The 25,992-nt window shown below is 29.9% G+C and overlaps 3 protein-coding genes across 11 annotated transcripts; all 3 read right to left on the bottom strand.

Annotated features, from left to right (window-relative positions):
- Window positions 1–1,263: 1,263 nt before the first annotated feature.
- Fnta (farnesyl transferase alpha) lies at window positions 1,264–3,821 on the bottom strand. 8 transcript variants are annotated; one of them, XM_087407310.1, is made up of 6 exons: window positions 3,511–3,821; window positions 3,051–3,235; window positions 2,494–2,848; window positions 2,194–2,394; window positions 1,847–2,030; window positions 1,264–1,760 (listed from the first exon to the last, which is right to left on the bottom strand). In XM_087407310.1, the coding sequence occupies exons 2-6, from the start codon at window positions 3,205–3,207 to the stop codon at window positions 1,656–1,658; spliced, it is 1,002 nt and encodes a 333-aa protein (XP_087263436.1). In that variant the 5' UTR covers window positions 3,208–3,235; window positions 3,511–3,821; the 3' UTR covers window positions 1,264–1,655. The 8 variants fall into 8 exon arrangements, with proteins under 8 accessions (XP_087263436.1, XP_011068971.1, XP_087263472.1 ...); XM_011070669.2 differs by having other exon boundaries at window positions 3,051–3,216; XM_087407346.1 differs by having other exon boundaries at window positions 3,051–3,213.
- A 140-nt stretch (window positions 3,822–3,961) lies between these two features.
- Hsc70-5 (Heat shock protein 70 cognate 5) lies at window positions 3,962–8,911 on the bottom strand. Its single transcript, XM_087407289.1, has 11 exons — window positions 8,688–8,911; window positions 8,015–8,073; window positions 7,779–7,924; window positions 7,453–7,576; window positions 7,066–7,374; window positions 6,707–6,869; window positions 6,159–6,615; window positions 5,666–5,962; window positions 5,217–5,404; window positions 5,008–5,148; window positions 3,962–4,912 (listed from the first exon to the last, which is right to left on the bottom strand). The coding sequence occupies exons 1-11, from the start codon at window positions 8,778–8,780 to the stop codon at window positions 4,838–4,840; spliced, it is 2,052 nt and encodes a 683-aa protein (XP_087263415.1). The 5' UTR covers window positions 8,781–8,911; the 3' UTR covers window positions 3,962–4,837.
- A 6,186-nt stretch (window positions 8,912–15,097) lies between these two features.
- On the bottom strand, window positions 15,098–25,933 carry LOC105154889 (immunomodulatory peroxidase). Of its 2 annotated transcripts, XM_011070672.2 has the most exons (8): window positions 25,091–25,933; window positions 21,329–22,100; window positions 20,377–20,804; window positions 19,142–19,389; window positions 16,841–17,090; window positions 16,477–16,595; window positions 16,207–16,366; window positions 15,098–16,026 (listed from the first exon to the last, which is right to left on the bottom strand). In XM_011070672.2, the coding sequence occupies exons 1-8, from the start codon at window positions 25,165–25,167 to the stop codon at window positions 15,945–15,947; spliced, it is 2,136 nt and encodes a 711-aa protein (XP_011068974.1). In that variant the 5' UTR covers window positions 25,168–25,933; the 3' UTR covers window positions 15,098–15,944. The 2 variants fall into 2 exon arrangements, with proteins under 2 accessions (XP_011068974.1, XP_011068975.1); XM_011070673.2 differs by lacking the exons at window positions 15,098–16,026; window positions 16,207–16,366 and having other exon boundaries at window positions 16,824–17,090.
- Window positions 25,934–25,992: the final 59 nt, after the last annotated feature.

Raw genomic sequence — 25,992 nt, 5'->3', positions numbered from 1 at the left:
TCTTATGTCTTAAAAGTATATAAATACAAATTGTGCCTTTAAAACATAAGTCATAAGACAGTTCTTGTGCGTTAGCCCGGATCTACAATAAGTGTTTTAAACCTTAAGCAGTAAGAAATTGACCTACAGTCGAATGCAAGGAGAATAATTGATTGTGATTCGTCCATTCCTTATGGCTTAAGGCTTAAAAATCTATTGTAAATCCGGAGTTACTAAAGACATAAGACTTAATTCATAAGACACTGTCTTAGGCTAATTCTACAATGTGCTTTTTGTTTTGTGTTTCTTGCTGTTTGTCTCGTATCTTATTGGCCAAAAAAGGCAAGAGACAAATAGAAACAAACAGCAAGAAACAGGAAACAAAGAGCACATTGTAGAATTAGCCTAAAGATTATAAGTCAGCCTTTCTACTACAGTCCTAAGTACTAGGATACAGAAACATTGTAACAATAATAATGTTGCGATTGCTACGGTTAAAAAAATGATTCATTTTATCCTATCGAAATTATAATTTTTAATTATTAAAAATTAATACACCTTATACACACATAAAAATATACTATATCGAAAGAAATATTAAATAATTGTTGTATTATATAGATTATAAATATAATAAATAAGAATTAATTACGGATTTTGCAAATTTTATCTAGAAAAATATTGGATTTTAATCAATGCCTACTCTAATGAAAAATTCACTATAATTTGGGTATAAATGACAATAATCGGTTATAATTATGTGTGCGTCGCATTGTGTTTCACGTTCCACAAAATATGGTGTAGTAAACTTATAAATGATATAAATTCGTTCAATTTTATGGAAATACGTGCAATCAATTACTACACTAAAATTTGGATAATACAATCGATGGAGCATTTCTTAAGGTGAAATTTGCAACAAACTGGCGCAAAGTAGATACTTCGGCTGGTAAGTGAAATAATATATAATTTGCATATTACACAATATTAATATCATCTGCTGCTTTCTATTTACTACTATTTACTATTTAAGAATGTGCGTTTAGTCTACTTATATTTTCAGTTATAATTTTATTTTTTTACTAAGATAAAAATGATATGAAAGCATTAACATGAACTTCGCAATCAAAACCTTATAAGAATAATGAACTTTATTAATATTTCGGTAATGTGCTATTGAACTAATTCAATCTATCCAATCATATTCATCACAATATAGTGAAAAGAGTTTTTAGAAATCTGAAAGTATATTATTATACATAGAAAAATTAAGAAAATACAATATTATAATAGAGACTATTTTATTTAAATTAACAATATTGACATAATAGATTTTATATAGTTTAATAATCTCACAAATTTTTGAGAGACTATTTTATTTAAATTAACAATATTGACATAATAGATTTTATATAGTTTAATAATCCCACAAATTTTTTTATCCCGAAATTTAATTAATACATTGTATTTTTAAAACATAAATGCCGTAATTTCTCTAAAAAAATTTAAATTTCTCTTACAATAAAAAGAAATTGTATAAATTGAAGAATTTTATGCAATATACGACGTACTTGTAGGCAAAAGAGGCCAAAATATATCAATCATATATTATAGATCGATATGTAAAACATTATCTAAATTTTTTTACAATTCACACTATAGAATTGCTTTAGTTCTTAATCTGAAGATTCTGTCTTCAATTTTATCGCTAGCTGGCTAGCCACATAATCCCAATATCGCCATCTTATTGTATCATATTTTTTCGATAAATCTTTGCATAGCTAAAATATAAGTATATATATATATATATTAGATATGACAAATGATATAATATTATAAAATGCATAATATTACAAAACAGATTTACCTCGTATGCAAAATTAATATGAAATAAAGGAGATGGAGTTTCGTCTGATGGACATCTTTCTTGGCAAATATCAATCATACAGGCCAATAAATGATTACTGCGACATCCTTCTTTATACATTTCTTCACATTTATGTCTTACTTTCTCATTATAACCTAAACCTTTGCTATGATGTGATAATATTCTAAAAACATAATTTAAATAAATTCAAATTAAAATATCATTTCTTAAAATTAAACTCCTAATATATATATATATATATATATATATATATATATATATATATATACATATATATATATACATATATATATATATATATATATATATATATCAGAAATAAGTACCCTCTTAAGTAATTCCAAGCACTCTCATTTCCTTTTTCCAACTCAATCTTCTCCAACGTAAAATCAACTTCCCTATTTATCACTTCTTGTTCAAACTTTGTTGTATTACTTATAACAAAATAGCGTTGGTTCCAAGCAGAATTATTACGGACATCGTCATTTAACAATTGTTCCACATATTCCAATTCCTTATCATATAAACTGCAATCATAATTATATTTTTATACACATGCGGTCTCACAATCAGCCATAATAAAACAATATTACTATATATATATTCTATAGAAAAAATATACTTGCTTAAAAGTTTGTATACACCATTGACGATGTTGCCAGGCATGATAATTCTTTGCGTCCTTACATAAAACAGTTTCTATGAATGCTAATTCTTCGCTGGGATCTTGCAACCATTCTACAATAACCTTTCTATGGTGCCAAATTTGATAATTTTTAGAATTATACTTTATCATTCGATCTGTATATTTTATTTCTTCATGTAAGTTTTTTGCCAAAGTTTTAAGTATCTCTCTTCTATATTGCCATACAGTATAATTGGCTGGATTAAGCCATATACAAGTTTCTGTTAAAGCTAATGCGCGTTCTGATTTTTCACTTGACTTTAAAATGGCACGGAAATAATCGTAGGCATCCTTAACTTAAAAATTAACATCAACATGAGAGATATGTATATAAATAAACATTATATAATTTATTGAAGCAAAATTTTTTTATGGAAAATAATGTCTATATAATATTTTATGTTCTATATAATATTATATTTTATAAAATAAGCTTAAAAATGAAATTTTTTAATGACTTATAATTTAAATATGATTTTTTTAATTACATATACTCACACTTTTCGGAATATGCAATGGATACAACAGGATGAGGACCATCATCCTGGGGTATAGGAGTTACGTCATTCCACTCAACGCGATCTTTATACAATATCCATGACGTTTTCTCGTGATCATCGCTACTATTTAATTCGTCATCAGAACTGTCCGACATGGTTTTCTACTTTAATACAATAATTTTCCTGTTAGAAATCGTAGAATGAAAAACAAGATTGCAAGTTATCTTTAATGAATCCTAACCTAATTCACTTTTGCACCTCGTGTTTTTAGTGTTGAAACACGTTTTAAACTTGTAACAACATTGACGTTAAAAACCTTAAAAATCTTATTTGTTTGCTGTATTTATTGCAATATAATCAGCGTTACGTGTTTTCATATTTAAAACTAAACATTTTCGAGCGAATCTTGTCTAGATATTCGCACACATCGTGATTGTTGACTAAAAAAATATACTTACGTACAATTAAATATAATCTTCTTTTTAATATTTAACTTTTTTAATCTTTCGTATAAAATACATTATTTATATTACATATAAAATACAATTATCGCACCGACCGACATCCAATTTATAGAAATAGTGCGTTACTCTTTTTGTATCCAAAGTGAGATAGCTATCCAGTCGAATATTGGATGGAAAAAGAGAAAAAAATAAAAAGTACAGAAAGTGCAACTGTAAAGAATAGATTTGTCAGTGATGACAGTGCATATATACATATATATGACAGAAAAAATATAAAGATCATTCAAAGAGATAACTGCATACCTCTCTCCCTTATTGATCTTCAAATTCACTCTACTACAAATTCACTAGCTCTGGAAAAATTATAAGAATATAAAATGCATTAGGGTAAGAAATGATTAATAATCGTTTATTTGAAACTCAAATAAAAGATTAATCTCATATATACATTAAAATTTATAAGATTTATTGAACAACAGAATGAAACGATAAAATTTAATGCTTTTAAGATATTTAAATAAAAAAAATCAAGTTTGTTACGTTATAATATAATGTAACAATATTCTCTACGGTAATCTATGCACCGTTTACAAAGTAAATTTGTTTTGTGTGGACACAGGAACACTCATCTCACACTCTCTCAATTCTATATTCTCATCTCACACGTATTCATTGAATATGCTATGAAGCATTCTACAATAGCAAGTTTGTTAACAAATTATTTCCATATTATTTTTGGTACATGTCATTTTACAATAATTATTAAGGTGAAATCTTGACATTCTGCATATATCTCGTAGGCACAAAAATGATCAATTTGCATTAGTTACATTATACAAGTGAGTAGCTATGTACATAATTTATTACTTTACGTGAAAACTAGCCAAATATTTAAAAAATTGGCTATTACTACTACAGATACAATACAATTACTCCTTTTTAGCAGACTTAAAAAAACTTGCGGTAACCGTTATTTTTAGAATTTTACAAGAAATAAAAGATAATTTTGTATGATATTTAGAATGCAACTTACAAAAACAATATATATATAAATACCACAAAATTGCTATTATATATCAGAATCACTAAATATGACAAAGAAAATTGCTTCTTTTCTCTCTCTCTCTCTTCCTTTCCATATGTACGAATAATACTTTATTTCTAGTCGGTTGTTATCGCAGAATTGAAATTTTAATTTATATTTTTTTCACTAGAATAAATGGTTCCTTTGAGCTTACGGAACAGCAACAAACGCTTATACAAGTGTATGTGAATGGAATTTGTTTTCCTTTTTTACAGAACGCAAATTATTTAATTAGAATTAATTTTTCTCTTCCTTCTTCTCGCCTTCAGGTTCCTGTTGTGATTGACTTTGACTTTCTCTTTCCGCTGCCATCTGTAAAATCAACATGTTTAAATAATGATCCTTGAGTTTATGTAGAGCACAATTTATCTATGTTCATTAAATTAATTTTTACATAAATTAAGTACCTTTTTGTACGCCATTTCGAATAATTTCAAGCTCGCTTGTTGGAGTTCGTTCGTTTGCTTCTTGATTTCTTCAGGATCCACATCATCTTTTTTAGCCAAAATCTCTCGTAGTTTTGCAACCAGTTCTTTAAGTTTGTCACACTATAAAAGAAAAGCAATAAAAATATCAAATTTGCAAAAATATTAAAATATTAAAAGCAATATTATACCTCTTCCTGTGGTAGCTGCGCTTTGAATTCTTCTAGTTTCGATTCTGTGTCATGTATAATTCCCTCTGCTTGATTGACAGCTTCAACTCTTTCTTTCTTAATTTTATCTGCCTTTGCGTATTGTTCAGCATTCTTAACCATGTTTTCAATTTCATCTTTGCTAAGGCCACCACTAGATTGAATAACAACTGTGAAACAAAAAACATAGATCCAGAATATGCCCATAAAAAGATACACTTCGTTATTATTATGATAATAACTCAGTTGAATGTAGTCTACAATCTTATTGATATTTCAAATAAGTTTCAGAGACGAAAAATATAGGCATCATTGTAGCATTAATTGTCTTTACCATTATATATACATATATACATACATATTAATATATATATATATATATATATATATATATATATATATATATATGAAATGATAGAAAATTTACGTACTTTGTTGCTCTTTGCCAGTTCCCTTATCTCTGGCTGATACATGCACAATACCGTTTGCATCGATATCGAATGTTACTTCTATTTGTGGTACACCTCTTGGTGCAGGTGGAATACCAACAAGACTAAACTGTCCTAGAAGCTTGTTATCACCAGCCATTTCTCGTTCGCCTTGATGAACTTTAATCTCGACTTGTGTTTGACCATCCGCTGCCGTAGAAAATACCTGACTCTTCTTTGTAGGTATAGTTGTATTACGAGAGATCAATCTCGTAAATACACCACCAAGTGTTTCAATACCTAAACAAAATTTAATATTTTCTTTTTCATTACTGATCACAAAGTATCTTCATTTATAATGAAGGATGAATGGAAGATCAGTAAATCAATGTCCTCATTTATTATCAGAGAGAAGATTAGTCCAATACATCACAATTCCATATATGTATAAAATAATAGAAATTTGAGTAAAATAGACAATTTGTAAAAATTTTACCTAATGACAAAGGTGTAACATCAAGAAGTAAAACATCTGTTACATCTCCTGCAAGTACACCTCCTTGAACTGCAGCACCAACAGCTACGGCTTCATCCGGATTTACAGCTTTTGATGGTTGTCTGCCAAATATTTCTTGAACAGTTTGTTGTACTTTGGGAACCCTGGTCATACCACCGACCAATAAAACTTCTCCGATATCAGATTTTGTTACTTCGGCATCAGACAGCGCTTTCTGACATGGTTGAACAGTACGTTTAATCAGATCATTTACAAGACTTTCAAATTTACTTCTGGATAACTTAAGATTTAAATGCTTTGGTCCACTAGAATCCATAGTAAGATAGGGAAGGTTTATATCCGTCTGAAGGGAACTTGATAACTCTATTTTAGCCTTTTCTGATGCTTCTTTCAATCTTTGCATTGCCATTGCATCTTTAGTCACATCTATGCCTTGCTGCATTATTTTAATAAATCAATTATTATTAACATAAATTTACTTCAACAAACATAATGAATAACTGTATTTGATTATAAAAAATGCATACCTCTTTTTTGAATTCGGATACGAGATAATTAACCAATGCGTTGTCAAAATCTTCTCCTCCCAAAAATGTATCTCCATTTGTGGATTTTACTTCAAAGACACCTTTCTGGATTTCTAAAATCGAAATATCAAAGGTACCTCCACCTAAGTCGTAAACAGCAATACTGAAAAAAGGACAATACATTAATCATACCTATTGTTTCGCAAAGTATATAGAAGAAATGTAGCATAATTTTTTCAATAAAGTATTTCAACATAAGACATCTTTAGAGACAAAAAAATCTGCTTTGAAGATATAAATTATAAATTATTTTTAAGAGTATTTTTCATATTATGTTTCAATAAAATATATCTTCTTACATTTTATCTTCTTGTTTATCCATTCCATAAGCAAGTGCAGCTGCGGTTGGTTCATTAATTACACGAAGAACATTCAATCCAGCAATCTGACCAGCATCCTTTGTTGCTTGTCGTTGAGAATCATTAAAATACGCTGGTACAGTAATAACAGCATTTTTTACTGAAGTATTTAAGTAAGCTGCAGCAGTTTCCTTCATTTTCATAAGTACAAATGCTCCAATTTGACTGGGAGAATACATTTTCCCATCCGCACCTTGAACCCATGCATCTCCATTAGAGGCCTTCACAATTTTGTATGTTACACTCTTCCTGTAAGAAGCATTACATATTAGTATATTACATACAAAAATATGATCATAAAATAGATATAAACCTATTAATACTTACATATCCTTTTTCACTTCAGGATCTTCAAATCTTCGTCCAATTAACCGTTTTGTTGCATAAAATGTATTAACAGAGTTTGTGACTGCTTGACGTTTTGCAGGCATGCCAACTAAACGTTCGTCATCTAAAAAAAATGTTTATTTTACAAAAATGACAAAATTAAATAAGAAAATCTTCCAGAATTTAATTTATATATATATATATATATATATTTTTTTTTTGTTATTCATTACATGAATAATTATAATCAGTAATAATAATTAATATTGACTATAATATAACAAAAGGATTTTAATATTATTAATACATATTAATTTAATAATTACCTTTTGAAAAAGCAACATAAGATGGCGTAGTCCTAGAGCCTTCAGCATTTTCTATAACTTTAGCTTGCTTGCCTTCCATCACTGCTACGCAGGAAAAAGTAGTTCCAAGATCTATACCAATAACTGCACCCTTTACGCCTTCAGATCTATTAAAAATTAAAATGAATTTAAAAGCTATTCTAAAGTTAGGAAACATACTTTTACACATTTATATTTATTTTTTATTAATTACTTACTTATATCGATATTGCATATCGGTAAATCGATGTGGTACAGTGACTGTTGGAGCTGCGACCTAAAATATTAAAATAAAATATGTATATTTAAATCGTACTTAATAATGGAAGAAAGTATTTATTGTAAAAAAGATTACGATATCATAAATTTTATTTAAAAAATTTGAAGTATTTAGAAAAATATTTACAACTTTTTATTATAACTTTTTAATATAAATTTTATATATTTAAAATAAACAAGAAATAAAATATACATTCTTCGCAGAAATATATATTTTTAATATAATGAAAGACCTCATTACATAAAAAATCTATAATGATTGAATTTTTCTAAATTAACCTACAAATATTAGCTAGTTTTAAGTTCTAGCAATAATAACACGCAAAACACACAGAAAGCTGAATATATCGTTGATAGTAAGACTTAAAAGAGCATTTGCTAAACGTGAGATAGGAATCCACCCACGTGCCGGCTTTAAAATCGGCGTCATAATGAAATTAATATGCGACAGAAATTTGTCGCGATGCACGATTGCAAAGTAATTTAAAATCATTAGCGTAGGATAACAAGATAACATTGTCAATTAAATTTCATCTCTCATTAGACGGCATGCAAATAGTGATTGCAAGCTAGGAAAAACTACAAGATCGTAATATCGCTATCGATACTTACATTTTTCAAAATCGTGCTAAATTGTTGTTTTCTTGCCAAGTCGCAGGCAACGCCGGTGCAGCTGCGGTTAAATAATCTCGCGGCGGTCAACATTTTGGCTTTTTTTCGATACGATTTCGGCAAAATTCAGCAGGAAATGCGGCGTGTCCAGCCTCAAGCCTCACGTGTAATGATGCAACTCCTGTAAAGACCCGTAATATACGTATACCATGCGCGCATCTCATGGCGCATCCATCCCAACGACCGGACAATGGATATCCGCGTGTTCACGAATCGTTTGCATTTTACTGTGGCTCCAATAGAATACACCAATGGCAAACGTCCATCGTCATCCTATCACTCCTAAATAGCGAAACTTCCCGAATGTTCTACCGAACGGTTAGGAAGGTCGTGGTTCGATTCATGCTAGCACGTTCGTAAGCATCATTTGTCTTCGTTTAACATTTGACAAACAACAAAGATAATTTAAGCGTTGTAACCGTGAATCAGAAAATACGTCAATTGACGTCAAATGCATTATCAGAAATCAAAATTGATGTAACTATCTTTGGCAAAATAATGTAAATTATTATGCAAATTATTTTGTGTATTGCTGCAAGCGTCTGAGAATTGGGAAATTAAGAACTAAATAATCGGAACTCTTTATCAGTATATATAAGTATATGGATTTCCGAGTTTCAAAACAGTTCAATCTAATGTAATATATAAATATATGATGCAATCGAATAATAGAATTGTCTAATTGAATTGAGCTAACATAGGATAGGATGGAATCCCTTTAATAATTTTTATATTTATTAGTACAGGATAACCATTAATTAAGATTATGTTGAAAAATTATATTTTTTTTCCTCCGTTTTAACGATCGTTTTTCTGATTAGAGTTGGAGTATGATAGATCTTCAGAGGCGTTCCAAAACTCGACTCTATCAATTCCCAGTATCTTTCATTCTTATTCAACATTCGGTGAATAACAAAGATAAAATGATGTTCTTGTATATATTTCTAACAGCCAATGAGAAAACAACGTAACATCATATGCCGCCATGTTGTCGCGGTTATTTGAATTAAACATCATTATGTCATTATTATTTTATTTACTTATTTTTATGTTTTTAATTATATTTGCTTACAATATGTAATATATGATATAATGAATTTGGTTTTATCTTTTGCCTTAAAAAATTTATTTTCCACAAGTTTCTTCTCACTTTAATTAATGCATTTTATTAACGCATTCTCTTTTGAGAAGCGATAAAATACGTATATTTCTAAATTCTTTATGACGACCATTTTTACTTGTTTTTATTTGGCAAATACTCATTTTGGTTTCTCGAGCTGTCACTTAAAAATTACCGCGATGCAAGTTTAAGTGGTTAAATGGTTAAATGTTTAAATGATTAGCATCGAAATCGATTTATTTATTTAAAACATTTTATTTCTCTCGAAATGCAAAAATTTGACACAAATACTGATAAAATAATTTGGATTAATACTTTTCGATTAAATAAGACTACTCTCTTTACATTGAATTTAGAGTATTCTATGATAAACAAAATTAATTTGGAATGAAGAAGTAAAATTTGAGATTTAACAATATGTATAGTGACTGCAAAAAGAAAATATGTTTCGTACAGAGAAAATATTTTTTAAAAAACTTTATTTTTAAAAAGTAAATGTCGGTAAATATTTTCCAGTGAGAAATGGGTCATCGAATTGATGTTGAATCAATATCGATACGATGATTTCAACATCAATTTGACGTCAATTCGACATTTAATTGACGATCATTTCTTGCTATGTAATTAACAATTTATTTCTAAAGAATAAAATAGACAGTATGTTTCTTAAAATTATATAAAAAAGTGTGTATTAATTATAGAAAATATGTCATCTGAAAAATAAGCGAAAATTAAAAATTGTACTGTTTGGATGCTCAAAAAATATTCATACAGTCGAGATATTTAGCTTCTAAAATCAAAAATATATGTGAAGCTCATTTGTTAATGTAAGAATAGAATATATTTATTATATAAAATTGCTAATTAATGCTTATTTTCTACAAATAAGACTTTTTTTATAGAAAATTTCCTTGTACGAATACTTTTTGCTCTTACTGTAAATATATCGAGGCGACAACGATGACATATTAAATTAAAGCATCTCGCATTATTTATATTTGTTTGAAATAAAATACGTACGCAACAAAATCATAGATATATAGAATTTCAAATCATCATTTTAGAAATGTAACGAATAGATAATTTTACTTATTTTGTAATTTTACTTATTTTGTACGTTAATACATATTATTTTTACAATAAGATGATCGGCGCGCGGCCTTGAGGATTGTTTTGCCGCGAAAGGGTTGGCGGGGGGGGGGGGGCGACACGGGGTGGCGCGACGCGTCACGTTAATGCGAAGTTACCGCTCAGTCATTCTCTTATCGAGGCTCGTACAGGCAGATAACTGCGCCGCGTGCCGCTTTTCTTTACATTTATTCTTTTTGAATCGTTATCGCGAAGAATGCTAAATTTAATACGAAACGTTATACTGTATGAATACTCACAGTATACGATTACTAACTTGCACAATTAATTATTATAAATAGATCGAGGATGACAATGTATCACGGAACAAACAGTTTTTTGTACGGTTCATTCATTTGGAATCAAAACGCATTTGGAATGAAAAATCAGAATTTATTACCATTTTGCGATAATTACGGATGACAATTATTTTTGTTTAACGTAAAATTTTTCTCTCGCTTGAGTAATAACTCTCGATTATACTATGAAAGGTATCACACGAGTCGTAAAAAAGCAATGTTAATAAATACTTTTATGCAAATAACGCAATTTATACGATTCTTACTTCCCAATTAATATACAGTTTGTACAATTATAATAATTTAATTAATTTTTCATTTTTATGCATCTTTGGTGATATGATCCGTATAAAAAATTGAGCGTTTTTGGAATTATTTGTCGATAATAAAAGAAATACAAGTATTTCTCTTTTTTATTAATCTCTAGCTCATTGATTCTAATCATATTGTACAGACATCGTAATAAGAGATTCAGCCTTTCTATCTTTCTGCTCTGAATTTATTTCGCAATGGTGGCAAATTGATGTGTTTGTGATTTTTACTTCTAAAAGTTCTAACCGATAATTGCACAGTATATTACATTTTTTAGATAATATCTTCCCTCTCACGAGTACGATATTGACATGACGAAAGGGCTTGGTATCCGAAGGATATACATGAAAAGAACGGTTTTTTTTCAACTATCTAAAAATTTTCGAATCTATCTGAATGATATACCTAGGTAAATTTTTAGATATTTGAGTAAAATCGTTTTCTCTTTGTGTAAAAATCCAACGATGGAAAGCTAAAATACCCTCGTCGATATAATTAAAAGTGAACGAACCGCAGCCGGTTCGTCGCATCGCGCGTTTGCTCCGGGAATGCCGTTAAAGTTATCGGACTAATAGATTTCACAAAATCCATTCGATTTTAGTTCGACACGAAAGACTTTTCTAAATAATTAGTCCGCGCGTGATTATAATGTATTATTCGCGAGTGTTTTACGCGAGTGTCCTGTGCGAAAGAATGTCAACCCAATTTTGAGAGGAAGAGGAAGTCTGGGAGAGGCATCGGGCATCGGCGGAGCAACCTTGCGGTAAATATCAATTTTTTGCTTATGTAAAATCAATATTTTTTCTTCTATTTATTCTTGAGTCGCTTTATTTTATAATGACTTTTTTTATAATAACCCAATTAATATACTTCTGAGTCATTCGTTGTCCTGTCCATTTCTTTTTTTTTTTTTGAAATACTAAGCACACTTGATCAAATACCGATCTCTTTTCTATTGCTAAAAAAAGTTTGACTAGAGAACAAGTTTCGTGCGTGACCGCCCTCAATTCGTGCGTATTCTTTAACTGGCATAACTCCGAAGTTCATCTCTAGGTCACAAATGACCCAAGGTGTGTACAGAGTGTACATTTTCTGCAATTAAAAAATTTTTTATTTTTTTTTCTTTATTTTCAACTTAATTTTTGGTTATATTGTAAGAATATTTCACGAATTATTAAAAAAAGAATTTAACCATAAAACAACATATTAGCCCTTAATAAACGCGATTTTTGATACCTTTGTTTTAAATGTTATTAAGTAATATATATATATATATATATATACATATATATATATATATATATTATGTTGTCTGCAATGTTATAAAGAAAGTTGTGAAATTGTAACAAATGTAGCGAAGAGAACAATTCTCAAAAATTTGATTTAATTTACCTTAAACAGACGTCAACTATGTCATGAAGCTTTGATAAAAAAATTCTGTAATTAATAAAATAATCGTGCTAAAAGCATATAAATGATTAACAATAATTGACAATTCGGAGTCTCGAATAATTCTAACAAACATTTCAAACCGTGATAAATACAAAATTCTTATGTTATAAATAACAAATTATAAGAACATATATATAGACACTATGTATAAAATATTCAATTTGATTTGAAACAGAAAATAAAATTCTTTAAGAGTGGAACATTGTACAATATAACGTATAGATTAATGTAACAAAAAATGTTAACGTATAGATTATTTTACTTATTTCATAATATGCGTTAATATTTAAGGCCGATTGTTCCATCTTTTGGTAAATTTTATCTGTTGGGTAAGTAGCAAGATTACTCAATCACATGCGCGGATTGCCAGATTTACCTAACAGGTAAAATTTACCAAAAGGTGGAACGATCGGCCCTTATTAGACGGTTAGACAATTGGCGCGCGATCTCGATGTATGTTTTGATAAGCGGGCGGGTGGCGCGCCATTTTTACGCGCAGTCACTGCCGACTGCGTAGTCACTTATATATCGAGGCTCGTATAGACGGGTAGCCATGCCGCTTTGAGTATAGTGTTTTTACATTTTTTCTTAAAATGCAATCGAGATAAATGCGAGATAATATTGTATTTTATAAATGCTTACATGTTATACGATTACTAGTTCGCGCGATTAGTTACTCATAAATGGATCGAGATTGACATAGACAATGATCATCATATTGTATCACGAAACATATATTCTGTATGTGGTTATTTATTAATTGAAATCAAAATGCGACAGAAAAGATATATAATTATTTCGATAATTATGGACGATAATTAATTATTTTTATTTAACATAACATTTTTCTTTTGCTTGCGTGTAATTCTTGATTATATTTTGAACGATATTATTTTATGATGGATCATAAAAAAGCAATGTTAATCAATATTCTTATGTAAATAATACAATTCATTTCTACTGCCTGCCTTTTCGATATCGCTCGTAGGGCGGTATTCATAGTCCGTTCTTTCAAGACTATCTTAAGTAATGTCTCAAGATGCTAATACGGCCCTCTAATTGATTCGTGACTTCTTAAGACTGTACTTAAGACGGTCTTGAATATAAGATCTGATTATGAGTGCGTTCCGATATTTATTGTCAGTGCTGAAAATCTATAGCATGTGTAACGTATACTTTCAATCGTTTTATTTTTACAATTATTTAAATACTATTTGAAAAAAGGATTACTTTAAAATTATTTTGAAATTTTATAAAAATGTATTTTTAAAACCTTTTTTAGAAAATGTATAATTATTTTTATAAATATTTATTTCTTTTTTATTTCTGAAAAATAAAAAATTAAAAAATTCGATGCTTACCAAAATTATATGATTATTTTTAAAAGAACTTTGCGTTTTGTAAATACTTTTTTAAATATTGATTCTTTTTTCTATCCTGTTTTAATTTGGATTTGGCTATATTTTTTTGTTACAGAATCATCGTAGCGACGTTGCAGATATAACTCCGCTGTTGCGCATCGGATCGGTGAGTGATAAATTAACGTTTTATTGAAACAATGGATGTGTGATAATTTCGTTAGTATATTATATAAATGCATAGATATTGCATATATGCATAAATTTATTAACATATAGACAAGAACATAATATTCTATACATCCATTGCCTCAAAATGGATAAGTTAAAATAGATTAGGTCACATTAAACTTCCTGGATAAGTCTCCTTATTATTGAATATAAATATTGTAAACGGAGGAGAAAAAATACAATATAATAGTTTACTTTTAATACAACCCTCATCCTGTATATAAATAACAATATAATGTTAATTTTTTTAATTCGCAAATATAAGATAAATTAAAACATTTATTTTTGTATTCTGTATTAAAAAATATGTATAAAAAGTGCATATAAAAATATAATATATAAAAATATGTATAAAAATATATTTAATAGCAATTAAAATATTTCTTTTTTCAATGTAAAATTTAGGATTAATTAATATATATAGGATTTTTTTTTATAAAAATAAGACACTTTTACATTATACTGTTAAATTATTTTATTTAGAGCAATAACACATGTGTATTAAAGTAATACACATCAAAGTTAAAATAAGTTAAAATCCTGAGACTAAACTCATTCGAAGTACAGCATCATATATTCATATATTACAAAGATGTGTTTGATTCGATCGATCGAACTACTTGCATATGAATTTTATACATTTTTTTACATTTTTTAATATATTACTCCATCATCGTTATTGCTAATTAAAATAGAATATTATGCCCTAGTCCCTAGTATATATAGCGTACTCGACCAAATTACAAGTTTTTTTAGAAAATATTTTTATGTTAAATATTCATAATTCGAGCATATCCAAAAGCATTTACGTAATCTTATAGTTTAGATAAATCAAAATTGCAGTAATAATATTTATAATAAAATTATAACGAGCAGTACAACAAAACGTGTATTAACAAATAATATGTGTATTAGAAATGAGATGGAGATCATTATGAGCAGTTCTCTTTCGTTACATGAGGTATTGATACTCGACGCTTTAGCATCTCAATTAAATTTTTTTCAATAGAATTGATAATGTTACGAATTTTTTTCTTCCTAATTGCTATCAATATTCATTTATAAATAAAATTTTACTTAATAGAATCAAATCTGAAATCTAATTAAGAATGAAAATTTCTAATCAATTATTTCAATTATTTTTTAGTAATACTAGAATATCCAAATTGATATAAGAATAATAATTAAACTTTAGAGTATTGCTAATTTCAAATTTACGATCTCTAATGTAATCAGGAACAATATATTATTTAATATGAGCAATATTAACATTCGACGATCGAATATAAAATTTAGATTAAATTGTATCTGTCCTTTCTTTCCAAGCTGTAAAATCCATCGCTCCTTTTGTATGAATCGTACAATTTGTCATATCATTTCTGAAAATATTAAATTAAAATATATTTTATTACTTAAAATCGACGCACTAATTGATAATAATATCGATGCGCTACTAATAATACTATTCGATATAATATTCGATTGTTTTCGTGCCATAATTAGTCTATAAATCTATTTTCAATTAATAGAAATTTATATTAAAAAATTGATATAATTACAGAAATGGATCTTTTAGAATAAAAGCTCTTGGTTGCATCCACTGTAACCTATCCCCATTGCGACATAAAATTTGTGCCATTGTACTTTTTCGTATTTCCTCCAACTGCTTTATCGTAAATGAGCCAGGAGTATTTCCATTTTCGTACCAGTACCTATCACCTGTATTAAAAATCAGAATTTTAAATGTCTTATTTCAAGTTGATTATTCAGACAAACTTATTTTGTGCAGAATACGTAATAAAGAATGTAAAAATCATATTTATATTTACCTAAACGAATATTTCGGAACGTTCGCCCTAATAAACAAAGGAACGTTGGTCCAAGTACAGAATCAAATATTGGTGCTTCTGAAAGTGCTCCAGTTACCAAATCTATATCCCCTACATTTCTATAAATTAAATAGAAATACATCATTAGAATAATAAAATTTTTAGAACATCTTCAAGATCTTTTGAATTGAAATTAACAACTGTTGTAAAATCTAAGACAATAATTTATTTTAAATCCTGAGAGAGAAAGAGAAAAATGAAAAGAAGAAGAAAGAAAAATACAAATGCTGATTTTAATATGGCAAAGAAAATGCGAACTCATGGTTATCTTTATTATTATATCTCACCCTATGTTTCATCTTACTTGTAGACTGCTTGAAGTCTCTCAATAGTATCTTTGGCCACGGTGCCTATCAGATCCTGAAAGTCAGTGAGATTCGACAAATCACAGAAGCTTCGCCATCTGACGTAAGGTGGCAAGCCATGATCTCTTCCCTGTTGTATAATCTGTGCGGCGTAATCTACGGCTACATCGTTGGTCTTCCCATCGTGGAAGTATCGGTCCAGGAGTATTTCGTTTAAACCCGGAGGCAGAGGCTTCCTAGAATGTCCCGCTGTCGCGGAAATTAAATCTTGCATCCTAGATCGTTATTAAAACCAATTTCTCATGGACAATGTGTCAATATAAATCGTGGCAATAAATGTCGAAAAATTTAGTAGTATAGGAAAGATTTTGATATTTTTCAAAATTTTAACAGTTAAAAAAAGGTCAAAGAGAAAAGATTAATTCTATCTTCTCAGTATTAAATATCTGAAAGTATCCTGGGAAGATAGAATTAATTAATTTTTAACTCGGAATTATAAACATTGTTCAAATTATTTGTCTTCATGGACGTCACAATTTACAAAATTTATTTACATACGTAATATTTGTATAATGTTTTTAAGAAAATTATACGTTAGTACATACTTTTATTTTTAAAAATCCTAAAAAGTAAGTTCGTTTTACAAAACAACATAGTAAAATAGAAAATTTGAAGGAGTAAATCAAACTTTTTTCTTTTCTTTTTTATACTTCATATTACTTCCGTATAATAGTTAAATAATACTTAATGCAAATTAAATAGTATACGTTTCATGAAATTTGATTTTTGCTGTTATTTTGTTTTAAAATATCAAAAAGTCATTTAATTAATATCAACTTTTTGATACTAAATTTTTAATAAATTTAATATCAACGTTGCGTTTTTTAAATCACGATATCTCATAAAATTTCGTAAAAAGACATCATTGTGACTCTAACTTTCACTAATATTACATTCTTTTCCGCAATGTAATTAAAAAGTTTGCGTGCTATTGTTCACACAAAGAAGTATGTATTTCGTGAACTTTTATAAGATTACATTGAAATTCGCACAATTTTTTCTTGGATAATTAACTTTTATGTTAGATAATGATAGACTGCGATTTAAGATGAATTACTGATGTGTGGGTGTACGATGAGAACTTTTTTTAGCAATCTAATTTTATAACAACGTTTGGTCTCAAAGAAAAAACAAATTGTTGTGCGAAAGATTTTTTTTGCCATACTCACACACACACAATTTTTTTCACAATATTTTTATTAAAATATTATTATATAATATCATTGCGTTTCAAGAAAAAGTGAAAGGTAAGAATATTTTATAAAAAGTCAAGTCAATTTTATGAAAATCAAAGAAGCGTACATACACGCGACGTATGACAATAGTAATCATAGTTAAGCAGTAGTTTTACTCGACAACGGTATTCTTATCGTTATAAATTGTAATGCAATTAGTGTATCGCCTCGTGACTAGAACGTATTATAACACGATAGAAGATTTATTCGCATTAAACGGGTGTATTTCCCTTCACTTAAGATGACTTCCCTTATCTTTTTAACACTCCGTGAAGAACGTGACAGGTACTGCATTGATTTCCATCTTAGGGAGAAGAAACAACTTGATACTGACTTGATTGCCAGTATTGTGTAATCTCCTTGAAGCGCAATTTGAGTGACATTCAGTCACTTGATACTTACGATGTAAAAGTAAAAGAGTTCACGTTTAAAGAACACAAAGTGAATGCCAGATACAATTCCAATTTATGAACCATAATACGACGGATGAAATCCTAGATGTTAAATAATTGCACATTATGACAACAATATGACAATGAGTAATTTCGTAATTTGAGAAATGCTGTATGAATCTTTCTATTACAAATATCGTATCCTAACATTCAGAAATAAAAATGCAAATATTACATTTAGAAAAAATTAATAAAATCATATATGTGAGATCAATTCAATCACTTTCTAAAAATGCGCTATAAAATTCTTCTAAAACACTTCTTTACGAATTTTCGATTAAAATACATAAACATTTTCTTTACTTATTATAAAAATGTTTATCGATATATATGTAAATTAAAGTAATATATTACTTCATTGTCATCTTGCGTTGGCTTTTATGCTCCTTTATCTTTCAAAATCCACTTATTATCTTTCATACTTGTATATATGTGTATAGTTATATATACATACTTGTACATATAATTATATTTGTACTAGTAATAAATTTTCGTTTTACAAAAATATCAAGTCACGTTAGTATTCCGAATATGTCAAGTAATTCCAACTGACCTGTAGCTCCAATGATCAGTCGGTCGATCGCACCAGCTTCATACAATTCTTGCGGCGCATAGAAGGCCGACAATAAGGTCCTTTCGCCAGACTTGAGCGCTGATCGTGAGTCGACCAAGTCCAGGGTTTTCGGGGTCAGCGCAGCAACGAAGAAGAGCCCAGCCGATGCCGCTGAATTCGAAAGAGTTGCATCCGCGCGAATATCGTAGCCGCGGAAGTAGCCCCGCTGTGTCAAGCGCAAGGAGTATCTTCGCATACGTAACAAAGAGATAACGTACGCAGTACCGTGTATGGATGTGAGTTGCGTCTTGGAAAGTACGGGGGCGGATGATGTAATTTCGTTGCGTCACGTCTCTTGTACGACGTATTGTACAATTCGGAATCATTTAAAAAGAATATCCGAATGAGAGAAGGAATATAATAAAGTTCAGAGAGATACACAATTTGTCAGTAAAACGCTTAATCAAATGTGAATTATAAGCATGAGCATTGCATAAATCGATTCGGAAAAGGTATTGTATTCTGTGTTAATGTTAAAAAATTATCATTTATAGTTTATATGACATCGCGCTATATGGAAATTGCAAAGAATAAAAAAGATAATCTTATAAGATTCCGACATGCTATTATGTAAAATATGATTTAATACGCGCGCTTAATATATAATTTAATACACGTTAGAAATGAAGTCACACTTTTTGTATAACACCATCTGATTATCTTCCATCGCGTACATCAACTGTTGCGATTAGTTCTTGTAGTCCATCGTATAAGAAGCTATGTTAGACATTAAATGGAACCATCAGAATGTCCGTTCAATGAAATAGCGATGTATTAGCGATTAGAAACGATAAAGTCTTCTACGAAATTATTGCAGATTATTGCAAATATCGCGTACCGATTAATATAGAATATCTTCTTTTCCAAACGCGAACTTTGTTTTTCCAAACATTCGAAGGCCAGTATTCATAGTTGGTTCTTATAAGATTATATTTTAAGGTAATCATAAATCACAGAATCATATTAACATTTTAAGACGTTTTTAAATATAAAAACCGACTATGAATATCTGTTCAAACAAATGCTCTATATATATATATATATATATATATATATATATATATATATATATATATTGATCCCGTTGAAAAAAACATTAACTTATGTTTGTTTTCATTAAAATCATTTTTTTATGTTTTTTACAAGTTAGATATAATACAGGAAATATTACTTACTTGTTGAGGGCATGTTCTCCAAGAATAACAGGCAGAAACTCATTATAAGTTATATGTTGCAATTCGGCGGTAACAATCTTTCTTGCTTCTTGATATAGTTTTTCGTCATTCCAATGAGAATTTAAACGTTTCAATTCCGTAGCCACTAGATTGTGCTCTCGTAAGAATAACACGTGCATCAAAGTGAGACCTGGATTCTCGTTTACTCTGGAATCGCCGCTAAAGAAACATGGAAATGCCTTGTTTGCACTTCTACAGCTCTCGTATTTTGGCGAAGCCATCGGCAAGTTTTTCCTCTGCGTATTTAGCAAACCGTCTTCGCCCGATCGTAAAGTTTTAGCTGTCTCTTCAGAACTACCGTAAAGAGGTGACAGATCCAAATAGGAAGATACCTGATTGATTTGTTGTCGTGGACCCAACTTGCAACCCTGTATTAAGCGATATCTAATGTATATATATATGAATCTTCCCTGTAACTTAGCCGCCAAAATTATTTAAAACTTTATCAGGAACTCTAGAACTTTGGAAGAAATTAAAATTCTATTATAATTATACTAGAAAACGATTAATTTCACAGAGATTATATAATTTCTTTATAATTTTTTATTTAAAAGAAACGCATTTTGTGTTTAACATATAGAATGCTTAAAATTGATTTGCAGCAAAAATAAATGAAATTTTTATGAATCATTTATTATTTTTACGATGAAAATGATTAATTTATACATCCGAGTTTCATGAATAGGTTTTTTATTTTTATATTATATTCTTAGTATACTATACATAAGGTATTATTAACTTTCAAATTTATACTAATGACAATATAATCCTCACGTGCATCTTAAAAGGCATTACCTAGACCGGAGTTCTTGCATAATAATATGAAGAAATCATAGACATATTTCTAAGAGATTTCTCGAACATTATATAAGATTTTATTCATATAAATTACCTGTAACGAATTCCCTGGATGCGGTGCTGATCTCGAATATTCCATACATCCGATTGGCTGCTCCGCACGGATCGGAAAGCACTCCGGATGAAAATTTTCATAATCAACGTCGCAACACTTGAGTCTGGTGCGGTCCGGTAATTCCATCCTGGGCGTATGTGCCAAATCGTGAGCAAGAAATTGACTGAAAAGCGCAGTAAGCGCCATTAAATAAGGATGTTTAAGGTCCAATCCGCCGGCATGTACCTGCGAGGAGACTTCTCTCGCACTCGGCAAATTTGTACGGGGTAAGGAGACACCATCTTCATACTCCGGCGGCAAGAATCTCACGTAAGCCTCCAGCGCTGCACCCCAAGTTGGATGCAACGGATTATTGCATCGACCCGTATGTGTCCTGTAACGTACATCTGATTTCTTGCATTCGGATACTAGTTGTAGGAAGTTGGGTGAGTCTGGGCAAAGGCCGGCGGCTACCGTCGGCAAGATTAAGGATGCCTGTTTCGATGACATGTTGAGTGCTTCTACGAGCATCACTGCCATTGTTTCGATTCGCAAAGCCTTTCTCGAGAGATTTTGTGCGCCCTCGGTCATCTCGTGAGATGCACCAAGGAACCAAGACGGCGAGCCTCGATTGAGTTGCGTCCGGGAATTCATGATTGCCCGTTCCGCCTGGCTGTATCTCTCCATAGAGAGATTCGTGCGCTTATCCAGATCGTGTAGCATCCTGGGTGGCAAGGTCGTAGCTCCAACGAGTGTCATTAGAGCAAGGAATCTGTGGATCGTAATCTAAAGATAGAAAACACCCACTTATCCATGCATAGCTTAGTTAAGTGCCATCCAGTGGCAAACAGTTATAACGCCTTCGAATAGAGATGAATTCTTGTGTGAATGCACTTACATTCTGTACGGTACAACACAAGCACCGTTATTACCCAATAATTGTTATGCAAATTCGATGGTTGTATTATTATCTAACTTAGCGATGATGAGATACAATCAATCATTGAAAGCGCAATTATGGGGATTGGACATTGCGGACGACCATATATTTGCACATCCGTATTGCAAATAAACTAAGATATATTGACAGACACACGTTTGTTATATTATCTGTTACGAAACTCATGCTTTGAAGGCCATAGTATACTGATCTTTATTAACTCAGACTATTGTAATCGCTGTTTGCGCTTTAATTACATTAAATATTTTGATAAGATCTCATTAAAGTTATGTATACATACATGAACTTATGTGATCTATGCTAATGTATAACAAGATTTAAGAGCAAGCGAGATTCCACGTAATTTACTCTATGTGACAGAGGAACTGATATACGTGATATTGTATTATAGAGATTAGAAACACGTTTCGTAATTTATCGTATAATTCATCACAATGAACTCTAGAGACCTTGTCGACGCGATGGCATTTCACCCCGTTACATTAGAAGCATTGTTCATTGCGCGCGTTTACCGTAACAAATTCATTCATCAACACGGCATCTATCTCGTGCTAGTTTCTCAACTAGGACTGTGTCATTTTTTTTATGCCTTTATGGCACAACATATGGTCAGACAGACTTTAAAAGGAGGTCGAATGAGTCTGACATTTAAGAAATCCTTCCTGGTTCTTTTACGATCGTTTTGCGTAATGTTCTTTATTCCCATGATTAGCGTTCACGTAAATCGATGGAAACAATCTCCTTGACACGCAAATCGATCACTCTCGATCAATTATGTTTAAACTGTTAATCCTTATTGACCCGGAACTTCGATGTTGTTGGAACACGAGCATGCACTTTGCGAATGCAAGGAAGATCTATGTTGACTTGAAGAACCGATAGAATCGACAAAGTAAATTACATACAATTACATTGTATTAAAGCATTATTTGCGTGATGCATCTTTCTGTAATGTCCAAGCACATAGAGATTATTAAGTATATCATTTCTGAATAGAACGTCGTAGTTCTCAATTTTTTAACAAAACTTAAAATTCTTATGGAATTAAATGAAAAGAAATATTGTTATCTTTTTATAGCCCCTTTTACACCGAGCATTTGATATGCATATAACTAATTAATAACTTTCTATTAAATTATCTTAATTCCAATAATGTATTTAAAGAATGATGTGCACACACATTAAACTGATATAATATGCATCAAGATAATTAATTAAATATTCATACCATAATATATGTATTGCTGAAATTAAGATAATTCAATAGAAAGTTACTAATTAGTACTTGTAATCCATGATGCAAACTAGGCCTATGTTGAGCTCAAAGATTGATTTGTCAATGTCTTTAGATCCCAGTTTGCCTCAGAAATATTATTTTTAATATTTGTTAAAATATTTACTCCAACTGTATTGTTGTAACTGTTTTAAAGATTATAATCTTTGGATATTACTGGAAACAAATTCCTAAATCTAATATTCTTGAATGATACTAAGCGTAAAATATTTCTTTACTGCAAATAAATTATTTATTTTTAAAAAAGTAATGTTAAATCAAATAATATATGTTTACGTTTAGTAAATATTTATTTGCAATAAGGAAATGTTTACTTAATACTATTCAAGAAAATATTATTTATAGACTTAGGAAATTTTTTTTTCCAATACATATATATTCTCATACTTACTCAGAATTGCAAAATCATGATTGATATTGATGATTTTGACTAATACAAATAATTATTTTAAAATACTTAATATATTATTATCAAATAATTAATTAGAAATTGTACTTAATTCTAGGAGACGTTCTTTTAAAATAATTTAGAAGATGTCACATACAGAATAAACATAAGCGATACAAATCTCTTTTGATACAGTATGTATACAGTATGTATAGGTGCTTTATTTATGCAATAAATTATAATAATTACAAAACATTAGTTTCATATCGCCCACGCAAGTCGATTTGTGTAGATCTGAATAAGTCTGCACGATATAATCGTTAACCTTTGATGAAGTAACGAGCTGAGAGAAACGTGCTAACTATGAGTATAAATCGTTGTGCCAAGACTTCAACACGTTCGCATTCGCAAAGTTTCATAATGCTGCCGTTTCACTGTTTACGATCGTTGGGTTAGAACGTATGAGCTAATTATCCGATATGTAACAATCCACGCTTAATCAACCCTCCCTCCCCGATTTTGAAACGAGTAATTCTTACAGAATTTATACTGAGAAAAAGATTCAATTACATAAGTATTGTTCCTCTGTTTACATGCGCTCTCATATTTTACATATTACAGAAAAAGTTCGCTCTTCCTTGTTTCTTTCTTTTTCTCCCTTCCTTTAACAATGATGAATTGTCGCGATCGAACAAAATAATTCATAAACGAATACTTATGATTAAATTTTACGTTTATCATATCTATATAAATTTAAATCATTCCTTGTATTAATTCTTAATCGTTCGCATATTTATTAAAAAAAACTAAATTAATTAAATTTCTAAAATATATTTCTTTGTAAAAATTGTCTATTTTTATTAATCATACATTCATTATTTAATATTTAATATTTAATAATGCAAAAATAAATTATTTAAGTTATGAATTTATAATTAATTTTGCCATTTATATTTCGATACACGCATGTAAAAAATTTTTTATAAACATTAAAAAATAGTCGCCATTAATAATACCTAGGTATTATTACATTTGTATATTATTAAATTATAATTTAAACAAATAGCACACAATCTTTTGTCACATTTATATTAAAAAATAATATGAAAAAGTACTTACCGCGATACGAAGATGAACGAGCTACTGGTAGCGATGTTTTTAATAGAGATCGACATCTTTTTGAGAGTAATGCGCATGATATCCTCTTAACGTAGAGATCACTCCAGGAAGGATTAAGTATCCTTAATACGCGATGGCATTCATTTGCTTCGAATGGTTTCACAAGAACCACACGCGCGAGAGCGATGTGCGCGAATACGCGCAGCGGTAAACCTGAACTGAGAATGATGCTTCGAACGAAAGTAAAACTCTAGTCTATCCCGTTCGATCTATTCTGGAGTGGGGTTTAACCAGGATCGCAGCAATGCACGTGCATCAGTGGTATACGGTGCATCGAAGTATAACACGTATACGACTGGTAAAAGTGCATCGCTGCAGCAATAATGACTGCTGGATCAGTATTATGAACGGGACCAAGGCTCACCTTTCTTTGGCTACGTTATTGGGAATTGCGGTTGAAGGTGCCATTTCAAGGTCGAATATTCCGTTCGCACCTTCATGCATGCGATGCAGTATGCATGGACCTCGCATGTGTTCTTTTGTATGTTATAATAGTATAGGTATCGCAGCGCCATTGCGCTATGCTAATTGGATGCACTTGATGGGCTTGACTACAATGTCGTTCACGGATTAAAATTCCTTGAGATGACACCATTTGTGATTTGTTAGGATAATGAAGAGTCACACTCATTTCTTCATTTATTGCTTTCTTTGTGTAAATCAATGAATTAGCATTGGTAATAAATCGTGATAATGTGTCACGCATGGAATGACTGCATTTTTTTATTCAAGAGGTTTTTAAATGTTCAATTAAAAGTAAATTTATAAATAATGTTGAAATAACATAATGTAATAACAAAATATTAGTTACAATATTAAGATTTAACTAGAAAATTGTGCTA

Source organism: Acromyrmex echinatior, chromosome 1, assembly GCF_024713525.1.
Source record: "Acromyrmex echinatior isolate Ae372 chromosome 1, ASM2471352v2, whole genome shotgun sequence".
NCBI lineage: Eukaryota > Metazoa > Arthropoda > Insecta > Hymenoptera > Formicidae > Acromyrmex > Acromyrmex echinatior.
The sequence above is the reverse complement of the archived record's forward strand: the minus strand, read 5'-3'. Positions and strand labels throughout refer to the sequence as shown.

Bases quoted from the DNA above. Each gene is read 5' to 3' on its own strand.
- Fnta (XM_087407310.1), bottom strand. From the start codon at position 3,207: ATGTCGGACAGTTCTGATGACGAATTAAATAGTAGCGATGATCACGAG. The intron at 2,395-2,493 runs GCAAGTATATTT...TTATGATTGCAG, and splicing joins TGGTGTATACAAACTTTTAA to TTTATATGATAAGGAATTGG. The intron at 2,031-2,193 runs GTACTTATTTCT...TTATGTTTTTAG, and splicing joins GCTTGGAATTACTTAAGAGG to AATATTATCACATCATAGCA.
- Hsc70-5 (XM_087407289.1), bottom strand. From the start codon at position 8,780: ATGTTGACCGCCGCGAGATTATTTAACCGCAGCTGCACCGGCGTTGCC. The intron at 8,074-8,687 runs GTAAGTATCGAT...TTAATATTTTAG, and splicing joins TTAGCACGATTTTGAAAAAT to GTCGCAGCTCCAACAGTCAC. The intron at 4,913-5,007 runs GTACTTAATTTA...TTGATTTTACAG, and splicing joins TCGAAATGGCGTACAAAAAG to ATGGCAGCGGAAAGAGAAAG.
- LOC105154889 (XM_011070672.2), bottom strand. From the start codon at position 25,167: ATGCGCATTACTCTCAAAAAGATGTCGATCTCTATTAAAAACATCGCT. The intron at 19,390-20,376 runs GTAAGTAATATT...ACGTATGCGAAG, and splicing joins GGAGAACATGCCCTCAACAA to ATACTCCTTGCGCTTGACAC. The intron at 16,027-16,206 runs GTAATTATATCA...TAATATTTTCAG, and splicing joins ATTCTAAAAGATCCATTTCT to AAATGATATGACAAATTGTA.